At 36.1% G+C, this 16341-nt stretch overlaps 1 protein-coding gene across 1 annotated transcript in view; it reads left to right on the top strand.

The window, feature by feature from the left end:
- Positions 1-11578: 11578 nt before the first annotated feature.
- LOC144453125 (arylsulfatase B-like) overlaps positions 11579-16341 on the top strand; it is a 12913-nt gene continuing 8150 nt past the window's right edge. The window contains exons 1-5 of the mRNA XM_078144403.1: positions 11579-11645; positions 12304-12378; positions 14553-14597; positions 15014-15125; positions 15777-15828. Coding sequence (XP_078000529.1) covers positions 11579-11645; positions 12304-12378; positions 14553-14597; positions 15014-15125; positions 15777-15828 — 351 coding nt within the window. The remainder of the gene's footprint in view (positions 11646-12303; positions 12379-14552; positions 14598-15013; positions 15126-15776; positions 15829-16341) is intronic.

Genomic DNA, 16341 nt, shown 5'->3' with positions numbered 1-16341 from the left:
TACGGCACTGACTTACTGGCTCTCGTAACTTTCATCATATATTCGTCCTGTCACACTATCCACATCAAGCTGACATGGTTTTAAAATATTCATTCAGTCAGCCACACCCAAACATTATTACCAATTTTCTCAACTTATATGATTGCATGTAAATTACATGTAAATTATATGTAAATTATGACACGTTCTTCAATGTTATTAACTCTTCTGCACATCACATCTGCGCATGTCCATTTACATAATGACCCGTTGTGTTCATTTACATAATGACTCATTTGAGCAATCATCGTCTGATAGCAGTTGTAACCACTGCCTAACTACGACCAAGTTTATTGGGTGATTAATTTTCAAACTGTAATAAAAACTTACTACGGAAAACGGGACAATCACGTTGGTAGAAGAGATTATGGAGTAACATTGTGTGTAATAAACAGACAGGGCTATATTTCAGGCGCAGCCAACATGTCAGTTTTCTGAATTCATCAGCAAAACCGAAAACAAAATGTTAATGAAACATATTGACCCAGTATTTAGGGTAAGTGGAGGCTGTGTATGTGCCCTCCCTCTAAAACATTTCACAACATACTAACTTGTGATTGGATCTCCAGTTCTTCTTTCTCCTCTCCCTATGTTGGCATGCTCCCCACTGCTTTTCCAAAAATATTTATTTACATTAATCTAACAATACATAAACACCAACGAATCACTTTGGATATTGCATTTTAAAGAAATTCAACTCACCTCATTCAATAATGCACAATTTTGATCCGCTGCTGATAACTATCCCTATCCTCTTACCCATTGAACTGATATACATTTTGTGCGCTGAAATACTGGCAGTTTTTCCCTAGCCCTCCCACAGACCAATATAAAAAATCACACAGGATTGTAAAATCGTTTACGAACAAGAATAACAGCTTTGTCGGCTCCACCTAATACTTGGCTGTGCCACGTTGTTAGATTCGAAAACATCAAAGGATTCTAAAAATTCAACGTTATTTTGTAGACATGACATAGACTATAAGTATATGATTGAACTAACAGCGTACTCAGACCACTAAGGAAGTGGTCTGAGCAGCGTACGCACTAATCATGATGGGGAGTTGTTTTAGCATTTGCTGTGCTGCGACTTGTATCCGTATTCATTACAGCTAAAATGATGTTGCCTTGTTGTTTCATTATTGCTACATGGCATTCATTACAGCTAAAATGATGTTGCCTTGTTGTATCATTAATGCTACATGGCATTCATTACAGCTAAAATGATGTTGCCTTGCTGTTTCATTAATGCTACATGGCATTCATTACAGCTAAAATGATGTTGCCTTGTTGTTTCATTAATGCTACATGGCATTCATTACAGCTAAAATGATGTTGCCTTGCTGTTTCATTAATGCTACATGGCATTCATTACAGCTAAAATGATGTTGCCTTGTTGTTTCATTAATGCTACATGGCATTCATTACACACCCTCAGACAACTTCTAATGCAAAGACACAATTACATAGGTACCGTGCACAGTGGGGATGTAGAAGTAGTCAAGTTGAAATGTTGATTATCAGTTAAAAGATAAACAATTGAAGCCATTAAAATCATTATGTCCATGTGTAATGTTTTCATTAGAAGCATGTTTACTGCAGTGTGAGAGAATAGCAATGCTTATCAGTGTTCAATGTCATTGGTCCTGCTGTGTTTATTGTGTCTCAGTTATTATTAGTCTAGAGTTGAAATATGTCAAGCTCAGTGTCAAAAACATAATGTCTCATGAGTACAAAATCAAGCCTACATCATTTTATATTAAGTGTTGGACTTTTTATAGCAACATATAGATAAACGTGATGTTTTCATCAAAGCAAATAATACCATATTTGTAGGGTCTTTTCAACAACACCATTGTAATGTCGTGAATCTCATGATTCTGTCTACAATTGTTTTTACTTCCATCAACAAAGTTTTGAAATACATGTGAGACACACATTTACGCCAATTAACTATCCACAACTTGATTTTTTGATGTTTGTGATATTTTTTGTACATTTTAATATTATTGATATTTTGATATGCTGATATTTCTTTTGGCTTGGCTAGCTAGAGTATCAGGTCAGATCCTACATATATGATTCTATTCAGTACGACTCATAGGGACTCGTAAATCTTTATGTCCAGTGGAAGACGATAATTACATAAATATCGTATAATACATCCTATCAGGATTTCTACAGATATTATTACACTCTTTGTTTAAAGGCCAGTGTTCTCATATCAGTGTTATGTTATCAGTGGAGTCTTAAAGTCCAGGGTTTCAATCCTAGGTTCTCAAATTAGTGTTATGTTATCAGTGGAGTCTTAAAGTCCAGGGTTTCAATCCTAGGTTCTCAAATTAGTGTTATCTTATCAGTGGAGACTTAAAGGCCAGGGTTTCAATCCCAGGTTCTCAATTAGTGTTATCTTATCAATGGAGACTTAAAGGCCAGGGTTTCAGTCCCAGGTTCTCACATTAGTGTTATCTTATCAGTGTAGACTTAAAGGCCAGGGTTTCAGTCCCAGGTTCTCACATTAGTGTTATCTTATCAGTGTAGACTTAAATGCCAGGGTTTCAGTCCCAGGTTCTCACATTAGTGTTATCTTATCAGTGTAGACTTAAATGCCAGGGTTTCAGTCCCAGGTTCTCACATTAGTGTTATCTTATCAATGGAGACTTAAATGCCAGGGTTTCAGTCCCAGGTTCTCACATTAGTGTTATCTTATCAGTGTAGACTTAAATGCCAGGGTTTCAGTCCCAGGTTCTCACATTAGTGTTATCTTATCAATGGAGACTTAAAGGCCAGGGTTTCAGTCCCAGGTTCTCACATTAGTGTTATCTTATCAGTGTAGACTTAAATGCCAGGGTTTCAGTCCCAGGTTCTCACATTAGTGTTATCTTATCACTGGAGACTTAAAGGCCAGGGTTTCAATCCCAGGTTCTCACATTAGTGTTATCTTATCAGTGGAGACTTAAAGGCCAGGGTTTCAATCCCAGGTTCTCACATTAGTGTTATCTTATCAGTGAAGCCACAAGAATTACATAGGATTAGTCGTTTGTTCCAGTCCAATTTTTTCTGTAGCTTTGTCAGACAACTGTTTTTCACACCTAATGATTAATATTTTTTCGAAAGTGGGCCTTTAATTGTGTGGACTCGCGTACGGACAATGTATGCAAACAATTTCAGGCACTCAACTTATATTTTCATCAGCTGCGCTTTGCTTGTCGGTTGCTAATGATAATGCGCTAGAACTACATCATTAGCATTTCAGCTAGTCAGCCGAAGTCGGTTGCTAATGGTAACGCGGTATAACATAGAGAAAGCTGTGTTTGCCATCACATTGTAAGCTTTGTATAAACATTTACTATAAAGCTTGTTCCAAAAGAATAATAAATCTAAATGGCGAACACTACAGACACTCAAATACAAATCTGCCAGTATCGAGACTATCCATGAACAACTCTTCCAGCTGCTAACAACATAAATACATCCTGTTTGCAAGAAGGACTTACAAAAACAGATGTTAAAAAGATTACCACATATTAATCCCCTGAATCCGGCAATAAACGATTTATTTATATTGTGCGTTTTGTTGTTAAAGTTGTTTTTTTCCATTGCGGGAAACGCGTCACCGTAATACGACATACGACATGAAGTTTAGTTGATATTGGCAACAAACTGATGACGTATTTTGTTCCTAAATTCTTGAAACATATAATTTTTGCAGTCTTTTCACGAATTCCTTACGCAATGATTAGAATAATTCGAGAACCAGTTAATTCGCTAAAGTAAGAAAGTAAAGATCTAACCGGTAAAGTTTAATAGAAATACATAATAATTCTCACAAAAAAACATTTGCCTTGAAAAGGGAACAGCTTAAAATATATGGTATGCACCCTTTACACAGCCAATCAGATACCTTGTAACCGAACCTCAATATATGAGAGAGAGAGAGAGAGAGAGAGAGAGAGAGAGAGAGAGAGAGAAAGAGAGAGAGAGAGAGAGAGAGAGAGAACAATGATATACAATACGTGTCTGTCAACTCTGTGGTCACACGCAATATTTGTAAGCATACAATTGCTCGTAATCTGTTCTTGTATTGTGTAATTATACATCCGAACAGCTGTGAAATAATATCTGCACAATTTTCTTTTTCAAAAAAGACAGCCAGACATACTTCAAAAAGAACAGACAGACAGACAGACAGACAGACAGACAGACAGACAGACAGACAGACAGACAGACAGACAGACAGACGTTGTGGGTCGATCCAAAAAGGTGTGTAGGTATATTGACAAACCATCTGATTCTTGGTTGGCAACTGGTTAAGACAATTTTAGCAACATACTCTTTTGAATGAGGGTATTGTCTTACATTGAGTGCTGGACTTTATGCAATCTGATTAAAATCTGATGTTAGATAGGCTGGTTTTCCTGTATTTACCTTTATCCCATCGTTATTGCGTCTTTTACGTGAATTTTTTTTCACCGGGAAAAAAAACTAACATCAGATTTTAATCAGATTGGACTTTATGCAGCAACATATAGATAAACATGATTTTTTCACCAAAGCAAATAACACAAAGTCAGTGCTATTGCGGTTCAGATTCCCCAAGCAGGATACTTAATTCGTAATAATTACACAACTTGGTTTTATGTTAAAACCCAAAAGCATTTCTATATTTTAGCAATGAGCTTTCCGTCTAAATTGGTCGACAATCTTCATCTCATTAGAATGACATTTTCCAAAATAACAGCTGTTTTTATTTTCAACTTCAAAATCTACTACAATAGTATACGAGTCACATACCTTGCTATATTGATAAATGAAATTAATTTGCAATTTTTTTTCTGATATATAGTTCTGATAGACCTGCAACACTGGAATAGAGTCAATTGGCAGAGTTGAAACAGTAAACTTTGCAATATAAGTGATTATACTTTGATCATATGCTAACAAATGTTCCTATCTACTTAAGGCAACAGCATGAAATTACAAATGCTTCTTGATTATCATCACGCGACGTTTGTGTGAGTTTTCTGCATTAGTCAAATAATAAAGATTATTGTTTTGTATATTTTGTGAAATGATTTACCGACAGCTTGTTTAACTTTTTTGTTATTATCACGCGTCGGCGACATTTCAATCACGAAATAGCATATTTAGTGATAATACGGATTAATAAGGCTAATGTTTTTATACCCCCTGCTGTGTTAAAGATCACGTGACCACTCATATGGGATCCGATACTTGTGTTCTCAAACGAATGATAATTTAATAATACTGTTTTCCTTAAAATACCAATCCTCTAAAAATATAGAAATTATATATTTTTTCTTATCTATGGTCAAAATGTGTTACGTTTTCTCCGTATTTTCACTTCTATTTTCACTCTCCCAGCTATTCTCCATTTTGTGTCGAAACTTCTAGCCAATAAGACAAATATTTGTCTAAGTTGTCTCTAATCTCTAATCATTTCCATCTTGTCTTCATTCTTGCTTCTTTTTTACGAATGTTTAGTAAATGAGGTCAAAGGTTATATTCACGTCTGCCTAAAATTTAGATTGAACAATTCCACAAGTCAAGAACAGACAGATGTTTATGATCGGCCCCTTAGCTTGTAGCATTTCTGACTGTATGTTGGACTCCCTAGTACTATGCAATATATCAAAGATGTGAAAACTAGTTAGAGATTAACTTTTAAGATCATCCCACTTTTCAATCCACCAATCGAAGGACGTCTCATCCCAAATAACGAGTAATTTCACTTGTCATTTTAATATGTGAGTTAGACAGCAATATAAATACAGTGGTTTCCAGTGGTTCATTCAGTGCTCGTCTGTCTTACTCGCACATCTATTGGTAACAGTTACTCAACATTACACGGAAGGTAGGCATAAAATATTTCAATTATATTTCATTTCGAATAGCAATAACTGTAATATCCATAATTTTTGCTCGACCAAAACCTTGATATTTTATCGTCTGCCATGAAATTTATCTTACTTTATGGCTAAATCTCTTCGTCTGTCCTGCCAAACATCTTAACTGATAAATATATTAGTTTATAGCTATATCTTATATCAACGATGAATATCTAAGTTTGCTAAATTTTGTAGTCAGCCATGAAAAATATCTTACTTTATTGGTAAATTTTATCGTCTGCCATGACAAATATCTTAGTTTGTTAAATGTTATAGTTAGCCATGACAAATCACAAAACCAGATGACAAATTGTGGCCAGGCGATAAAATGTAAGATTCTTTTCGATCTAGACGACAAAATGTCGAACCAGATGACAAAATGTGGCAATGTTGGTACGATTTTTTTCGAACCAGACGACAAAATGTCGAACCAGATGACAAAATGTGGCAATGTTGGTACGATTTTTTTCGAACCAGACGATAAAATATTTCAATGTTAGTAAGATTTTTCTCGAACCATGCGATAAAATGTAGCAATGTTAGTAAGATTTTTTTTCAAACCAGATGACAAATTGTGGCAATGTTGGTAAGAATGTTTTCAAACCAGACGTATGGCACGTATAGGATTCGAACCCACGTCCCCTGAATACTAGAAGTAGTGCTCTAGCCAGCTGAGCTAACGCATCATATGTTGATCCTCATTGCTTTAGTAAAACCGATTCCTGAGTTGGTGATCTATAGGCAGGGTTCCTGTGAATTCACATTTGGGTCATTATGTTGAAAGTTTAATGAGTACAGGCTTCTCATCTGCCTAGAGGAAGAGAAAGGTAATCCAAAGAACACGGATATTATAAGTCGTTACTCAGAGTAACTTAGTAAGGCATTACTTGGACTTATACCATCCCTTGGATTAAGTCTATAGTGTTCTGCTACTAATCTTGCATCTTACATATGTTTATATATATATATATATATATATATATATATATATATATATATATATATATATATATATATATATATATATATATATATATATATATATATATAGTTTTGGTAGTACTGGAACTCTTTCTTGGTTGTAACGGAGTTTCACGCATTGTGCGATCATCAGACAACTCTGAGTACTACCAAAACTATTACGCTCTGCCACTGCGGTATAGAGCACTGTCTTAATATATATATATATATATATATATATATATATATATATATATATATATATATATATATATATATATATATATATATATATATATCGTGATTGTGCAATTGTATAATTACAACTGCAAAGAAATTGCTTATTTGTAGAAATGGTGTCGTTTTACTCTTTCATGTATCACCATGGTATTCACATTTTAATTTCAGATTATCGTCCGCTTTAAAAATGAAATTATTGACGGTAATTGTCATCACTCAAGCTTTAATTGGACTCGGAGAATGCGGAGACGTCGTTATACGTAAGTATGCAGCGTTAATTACCATGACAACAAATTTATTGGATATGTTCACAGACACTTATGACCCGACATATGTTTCAGAATATAGTATAGAATATTGGTATTATTGATAAGCTAGTCGATAATAGATGAAAGGGGTAAAATAACATGGGTTTATAGGCTCACGTAAGTCCACACACACAGAAAGACAACATGAAATTTCAACTGGCCGTTTACTCAACAAACTGTTTACCTTCTTTCAACTTCGCGTACCAAAATTTACGTTGTTATATCAATCGGAGCATGCCTACACCAAAGATCTCTACCGATTCTTTACGCCATGCATGGCTAATTGAAGGGAGTCTCTCTCTCTCTCTCTCTCTCTCTCTCTCTCTCTCTCTCTCTCTCTCTCTCTCTCTCTCTCTCTCTCTCTCTCTCTCTCTCTCTCTCTCTCTCTCTCTCTCTCTCTCTCTCTCTCTCTCTCTCTCTCTCTCTCTCTCTCTCCCATCACCGAGTATTCATTATTAATAAGATTTGCTTTCTTTCTTTTCTTAGCTGATGGCATCGCCACGAGATGTGATGACACACTGCGTGAATGGAACTCCGCCAGTGAATCTTGGGGAGAACCACTACCAAATATGTACAATGGTAAAGTAGTTACCGTGCATGCCATAAGAGATGGGACGATCTATGGTACCAGCAAATTGGGTGTTCACACAAAGTCTACAGTAAACGACGAGTGGAGTAATCCAATTGGGGGCAGCGCTGGTGTTAGCGTAGTGGATTTTGACCTGATGAAAGATGGCCTCCAGGTTGGTATAGACAAACACGGAAAAATGGTCGCCAACTTCGGCACCCCAAGCCAATACAAATGGAGCTATATTCCGAAAAGTTCACAATTGTCTGGTTTGACGATTGATTTAAGCACTGGGGAAATGTATTCGGTGAGTAAGAACGGCAAAGTGAAGGAAAGAAGCGACCTCAGTCGGAAAACCAAGTGGAGAAATGACGGTCCTCCCGCCAGAAAAGTTATTGATATCGCCGAGCTGAGCAACAATGAGATGCTGGGAATCGTCAAAGGCGGTGGTCTTAAAATCAGGGGTTCTGATCGTAAATGGAGCAAAGTGTTTTTGTCTAGAGAACTTGGTTGTGTTACTTCATTTGTTCCGTATGGTGTTTCTGCATAATTACTGAAAGACAAAAATGACAAATGGATTGATTTCATCACCATAGATAACTTTTATTGTTCAAGTTTGGTGCTAGGTAACAGCTTGCTAAGCTACTTTGGTTGCCAGGGTAACATCGGACAAGACATATTACCAATGTACAACGGTCTTAATGCCAGCGTCAAGTTTGTAAGCACATGGACTGAATGACGAAGGATGTCTCAATTTCTAAAATATACTTCAAAATCTAGCGTATGAGAGAGCATTTGCATGAGAACTTTCTTAGAAGGGAACTTTCAATTTCATGTCAACACAACTTGATATTTATTGAACTTTGACTTGCTGTTCAGTAAATTACATTAATGATAGTACTTATGGTAACAACTAGTAAACATTGATAGTTTTAGTACTTACGGTAACAACTAGTAAACATTGATAGTTTTAAGTGTATTGCTCACATAGTATGAGTTGAATTAGTGCAACTAGTACGTACTGTGCCCTCGATGTGTGTTACATGTAAAGATGGGCGAACGTTCCAGTTCTGTCCATATCACGGTCTTACCCTAGAGGGTACCTGATGGAATAACCCCCACTCACCCACCTTGCTCCAACAACCCTCGCATACCACCCCACCCCAACTCCAGTCCCTCATGTCATGTATTGCAATTATGGGTAGAACTGTGACTGAAAAGAATGAATAAAATTCAGACAGAGCTTTATGCTATATTATATCGTCACCGTACACTTACCAAATTTGTCATTTTTGAATCCCAGTCAAAAACACGGTGTGTGCAGATGTATTTATGTATGTATGTATGTATGTATGTATGTATGTATGTATGTATGTATGTATGTATGTATGTATGTATGTATGTATGATGTACGACATACATACATACATACATACATACATACATACATACATACATACATACATACATACATACATACATACATACATACATACACATACATACATACATACATACATACATACATACATACATACATACATACATACATACATACATACATACATACATACATACATACATACATAGAAATGCATATGGAACTTGTGAGGCAGTCCGAATAAATAGATGTAAAATCCGATGTTTCCAATAAAAAATCTTTATCAAGGTATTTATCGGCAAGCTTCAGACATATTAGGTAAACACCTGAATATATCTGAATGCTATGGAACAGAACGACAACCGCACGTGATTAACGGTTATAAGTGTGAAGAGTTCTAATATTCGCACGCACCAAATAGAACCCAATAGAACACGCCTGAAATTTAAAAAAAAACTGATTAGACCGGAAATGATGTGAATAATATATTAATTCCAAGGGGTTCCAGCGTTCCGAGACGGAAAATGATTTCCTCTTCCTTAAACCTCAATTCTTTCTCATCACCAGAAACCTTACAAATACTGAAATAGACATATCTGATCGTTGGTAATAAATGCAGGCAGGCAGGCAGGCAGGCAGGCAGGCAGGCAGGCAGAGAGACAGACAGACAGACAGACAGACAGAGAGACAGACAGACAGACAGATAGACAGACAGACAGACAGACAGACAGACAGACAGACAGACAGACAGACAGACAGACAGACATTGCTATAAAACTAGTTTCCATACGCTTAACTTGAAATCTTTGATTATGTTCTCCAGTCTCTGTCATCGAGATAAACTATTTTAGGGTATGTCACCTTATCGTGGGTTGACCCTAATAAGTGGTGAAAGGTGCTTTGAAGACCTATATAGCCAAACACAGACGTACAGCTAGGCTGAGTCTGTATACCTACAATTCGACAACTACAGTGTGATGATTTATGTTTTGGCGACACCATAGAATAAAATATCATGTATTTATTATAAAGGTACACACTCACCTTTATAGTACTTAGAAAGTACGGTTCAGGGTTGTGCTTTGTTTATCTTAACAGTAAAAAATATAGTATGTTATCGGATGTTTGTGCCACTTGAAAGTTCTATTAATATAATAATTGCACCAGACTTAAAAACAAGGTATACCTTTATAAGATAGCACATCATACAGTAATTGGTCTGACTTTAATAATGAGGGGTAACGTTTGTCAAGTGTTACTTGTTTTGTTGGTTTAGTCACTGCGCATGCGCATTTGTGCTCAACTCTTTTTCGAGTGGAGTCAGCTAGTGGTAATGCTGTTGTGTGATAGGACAAAAAACAGTGATTAACATGTATAGCCACACCCCTATATTGATATAATAGTTAACCATTGACAAATCTGGAAGATTTAACTGGGTTGAATAAGTTATGATTTAAACCAGGCATATCGTTGGAGTTGTTGACAAGAAAACACACATTTGCTAATAACAAAGGTAGGCGCCTTTACATTTGGTATATCCATAATTAGATAAAACAAACAGCTAAATCTTGTATCTCACCATCCATTTATATGTCATGCATTTGTTATTACTGTCCAGTTTTTGGGTTCAGACATGACGCTGTTTACACATGCCGTCAAACACCTAGTGAAAGAAATAGATATTTAATATAACCATAGACAGTCTATGATATAACAATAGTTCACCAAGATGTGAAGACAATAGGTAATATTTAGTTTGTCCAGCTAGAGACGTTCTCTCTTTCATGTCCCAGGACGTTCATCTTCATGTTACCTTGGCCTCTCCTTTTCCTCCTCTCTATCTTCTTTTTATTGAATTCCAAGGTTTTCTACACGATTGACATTGTCATTGCTTCTCCTCTAAAACATACCCCCTACTTGAATAACTTCCGTGAAAGAAATGCTATTTTCGTTCCGTTCGTCTGATGCCGATAGTTGTATATCTGATAAATCGTCATTTATAACAGTTTAGGAATGTTCCATGTAAGCTCTAAGATTAGTTTTTTAACGTATAATATCTTCATAATTAATAAAGTGTTGGTTTACAGGACGTGTTGAGTTTGTCTAATACTTAAGGAAGATAATTGTCAACCAACTTACAACAGAAACATTCACTATAGCTACGTCTGGTACGATGAAGTTCATCGCTTTTTTGTTGTTCATCTATGGGGTTACCGTGTTGAGTACGTCACCATCTGACGGTAAATATTCACACTAAAATGGAGTAATGACAAAGCTTGTATGTTTAGTTTATCAACAATAAAGCCTATTACATTTTATACAACAGCAAATATATCAAAGTCGAGACAAACTACATGTATAATGTTGATTAATATAAGAAACAAACCATTTCATCATTTTACAAAACGTGTAGAAATATGTAGCTTTGTTAGGACACCGAACATTACAAATAATCGGAACGTAAATATTATCACAAGGAGGCAAACGCACTGACAAATTAATACACAGACACATGGCGCAGATGACTATTCATTTAGAGAGACAAACATGACGGACAGGCAGGTAAACAAACAGACTGGCAGCCGGATAGATAGAAAGATACATACATACATACATACATACATACATACATACATACATACATACATACATGTATACATACATACACACATACACGCATACACGCATACACACATACACACATACACACATACACGCATACACGCATACATGCATACATACATACATACATACATACATACATACATACATACATACATACATACGTACGTACGTACGTACGTACGTACGAGCGCAAATATGTGTTTGTATGTTTGTTGTTGTTGTTGTTGTTGTTGTTGTTGTTGTTATTGTTTTTCCCGTTGTCGTTGTCAATAGGATCACTTCTGCGTCGAGCTCTAGATGAGGATAGTTGTGAGGATTCTACTGAATGTCCTGACAATGGCTGCAAAAGTATGTATAGCTAAACTCTGGTCAACGGCTATCATTTAACAACGACATTGTTTCAGTGTTGCAATTTCACTAAACTGTGTTATACATATTTTGTCATTATAGGTGAATCTTTAATTTATAGGGAGGGGAATCTGTTATTCAGACTCTGTCAAGGGGGCTCTCTTCCGCTTCCTCAACATAGTCCGGGGAATGAACATGGCCGCTGTCGGCAATCTTTAATTATAAAGCAGTGGATTTGATGAAAATGATGCCAAATTTACATTTTCATCAACTCTATACATTTCACAAAGTCGAGCCACAAACCTTTTGAAAATCGTCTTTGTTAAAAGATTAACCAAAATTCTCCATGAACAGTTGCTATAGTGTGATATTACAACAGAGGTCATGCCATGTTATGGGTCTGCTTCACCGCATAGGCAGTCTTTGCCAATCATCGACGCTATAATGTTCCATGTGCCTAAGAACCCTTTACTACGTATTACATGGATTACAAAAGCAATTTAAAAATCATTAAAAACAAAACATAAATTATATTCTGAAGTGACTGCAAGTCAACATGAATCTAATGTTGTATTGAAGTATAAATCATACATTAATCTAGTAACCAATGTACTTTGGAGTGCAAACAAGAAGTCGACTTATTTAGTGGTTTTGTTAATTGTTAACCAAATCAACCCCTGAAAACACCAGATGTTATAAATAACCTACAGCTAAAATAATGTAGGCTTGGTGTTTCACGCATGGGACATTACAGCTAAAATAATGTAGGCTTGGTGTTTCACGCATGGGACATTACAGCTAAAATAATGTAGGCTTGGTGTTTCACGCATGGGACATTACAGCTAAAATAATGTAGGCTTGGTGTTTCACGCATGGGACATTACAGCTAAAATAATGTAGGCTTGGTGTTTCACGCATGGGACATTACAGCTAAAATAATGTAGGCTTGGTGTTTCACTCATGGGACATTACAGCTAAAATGATGTAGGCTTGGTGTTTCACTCATGGGACATTACAGCTAAAATAATGTAGGCTTGGTGTTTCACGCATGGGACATTACAGCTAAAATAATGTAGGCTTGGTGTTTCACTCATGGGACATTACAGCTAAAATAATGTAGGCTTGGTGTTTCACGCATGGGACATTACAGCTAAAATAATGTAGACTTGGTATTTCACTCATGGGACACTACAGCTAAAATAATGTAGGCTTGGTATTTCACTCATGGGACATTACAGCTAAAATAATGTAGGCTTGGTATTTCACTCATTGGACATTACAGCTAAAACGATTTAGGCTTGGTGTTTCACTCATGGGACATTACAGCTAAAATGATGTAGGCTTGGTGTTTCACTCATGGGACATTACAGCTAAAATGATGTAGTCTTGGTGTTTCACTCATGCAACATGATATTCAAGTTATAATCTCCCATTGCTTTATGCTGTGTACTGAGACACGCTAACGAAATTACATGTTCCGTATATTTTAGATAAACATGTACAAAGAAAACAAAAATACCAAAAGTAGTGTATTTTCGTTCTAAATTATACTAGTGTTCATTTATATTCAAACAGTAAAGGACAATGGAGCATATTTTAGTCTGATCAAAATCGAAAATTATGTAGAGTGGCCCATTTTAGACTCTTCAGCTCGAAAAAAAACAAGACCACATTTTCTAGACAAAAGGGCGACACCCCCCCCCCCCCCTCCACCCCGAGTTAGACCAATTAAATGATATGTTAAAATATACAGGGGTGTGTGCGTGTTGGGGGGTCATTTTAGAAAATGTGGTCTTTACAGGGGGTCACTTTGGCGTTGGTCGTCAGAGCTGTGGGGGGGGGGGGTTCAGTTTAAGAAAACCCATGATCAACTCCAAGCACCGCCCCCCCCCCCATAGTCAGCCTCATAGCACATATTTAAATATTGGAATAACGTAAGATATTAATGCTTTCTATAATATTTATTGCAATAATGTAACACATTTATGGTTTCTATAATATTTGTTGTAATAGCGTAACACATTCATTGTTTCTATAATATTTATTGTAATAATGTAACACATTTATAATTACTATAATACTAATAATAATGTAACACATTTATTGTTTCTATAATATTTGTTGCAATAATGTAACACTTTGATGGTTTCTATAACATTTGTTGCAATTTACAGAACAAAAGAAACCAAACATAGTTATTGTACTGTCCTGCAGTGTCGGTAAGATGATTAACCTTTGATATACAAATGACCAATAACACACACACACACACACACACACACACACACACACACACACACACACACACACACACACACACAATTACACACATACATACATACATACATACATACATACATACATACATACATACATGTTTGTTACATACATATATACATACCTACCTACCCACCCATATCTATGATCTATGTATCTTACTAGAGTCTATGTTATATATATATATATATATATATATATATATATATATATATATATATATATATATTAACGCTTATTTATATGCATATATGTTTACAATGTATATGTCTTGTACATTTGTATGACCGAACAAGACTGTAATCATTTGCATCTATCATAAAACATAATTTATTATGCCTAACCATACTAATTACAGGTTGGTCTGATGTGTCATGGAACTATCCTGCTGTGCACACACCAAACATGGAAAGTTTGGCCAGAGAGGGCGTCATTCTTAATCAGACCTATGTTCAAACGATGTGTTCTCCGTAAGTATGTACATTATATCGAATGGTCAAGACAAGCATATTCTATGGTGGTATTTGTATGTATGCTGATTACCAACATGTGCTGGGTCACGTGGAGGAATCTAAATAAATAGTAAATGAAATGCATAATATATATACAACTAAATTACGGTTATTGCAATTATGGGATGGCGAGGATATGATGCAGCCCATGATGACATTGTATTCGTATCGGGACAGCTCAACTCAAAACTTATATTGGGTGATAACGATAGTATACAACCCGTTGCAGGTTAGTGTTCACTGGCACTGGTTGATACAATCGTGAAGAAACCAGTAAGAAACTGCACATTCTACACTCAGTCTGCAATGTCTTGCTACAATTTTCCCTAAATGAAGCACACCATTCAAGCGCACTGGAACTAGACGCAGACACGTGGGCGCCAATGTTTTGATGTGTGCATTCGATTCCTATGGCAGGTTCATCTAGAATGTAGCTAGACACTGTATTCATTCAACCTTGTTATCTTAAGGTGTAGCATAACTTGTATAGTTTTCGAATTGATTTCTGTGTCATGGTATCAAAGAGAGCTAACACTAACCTGCAACGAACTGTAGCAAGTGTAAAGCTATAAACTGTAACTATAAAATTAAGTACTCTTTTACTTGTAGGACACGTGCTGCCTTGTTAACTGGTTACTATCCATTCAGAGCTGGCCTTGGGGTGAGCACCAACTTCTTAATTGACGTATATTAGGCAGATTCCGTCTAGTGTCCTGGGGATTTCGTGTTTAGTTTAAGTATTTTGTAATGGAAACTCAAACACAATGTTCTCCTGAAACGTTATGTATTTAAGAACCCGTTTACTTCTAACGCGATAATCCCCACCCTCGTTATGTTTACTCTATTAATACACATCGAAAAATGTGAACAAACGTGAGACCTATTTTGTCTCCACTGTCAGTGTAAATCTTCGCAAGCAATATATCAACCCATTTTATCCACTCAACCTAAGAGTAACTTCTCTGGAATAAAGCTGCAAATTGTCATAGCTCTGTTTTGTACTTGAGTGAAGCATCATTGGTAACTAAATAGTGTTAGGAGCTTCGCTCTCCTGAAAGCTTGCCCCAACAAAGTTGAGGCCAACTAAAAGTTCCTCTACCCATGATCCTCAGCTGCTGCCAGTTACACATCGGAGCTCGAGAAACCACATGATGCAGAATTGGTGGAAATTACT

This window comes from Glandiceps talaboti, chromosome 23, assembly GCF_964340395.1.
Source record: "Glandiceps talaboti chromosome 23, keGlaTala1.1, whole genome shotgun sequence".
Lineage (NCBI taxonomy): Eukaryota > Metazoa > Hemichordata > Enteropneusta > Spengelidae > Glandiceps > Glandiceps talaboti.
This window is presented reverse-complemented; position numbering and strand designations above follow the sequence as displayed.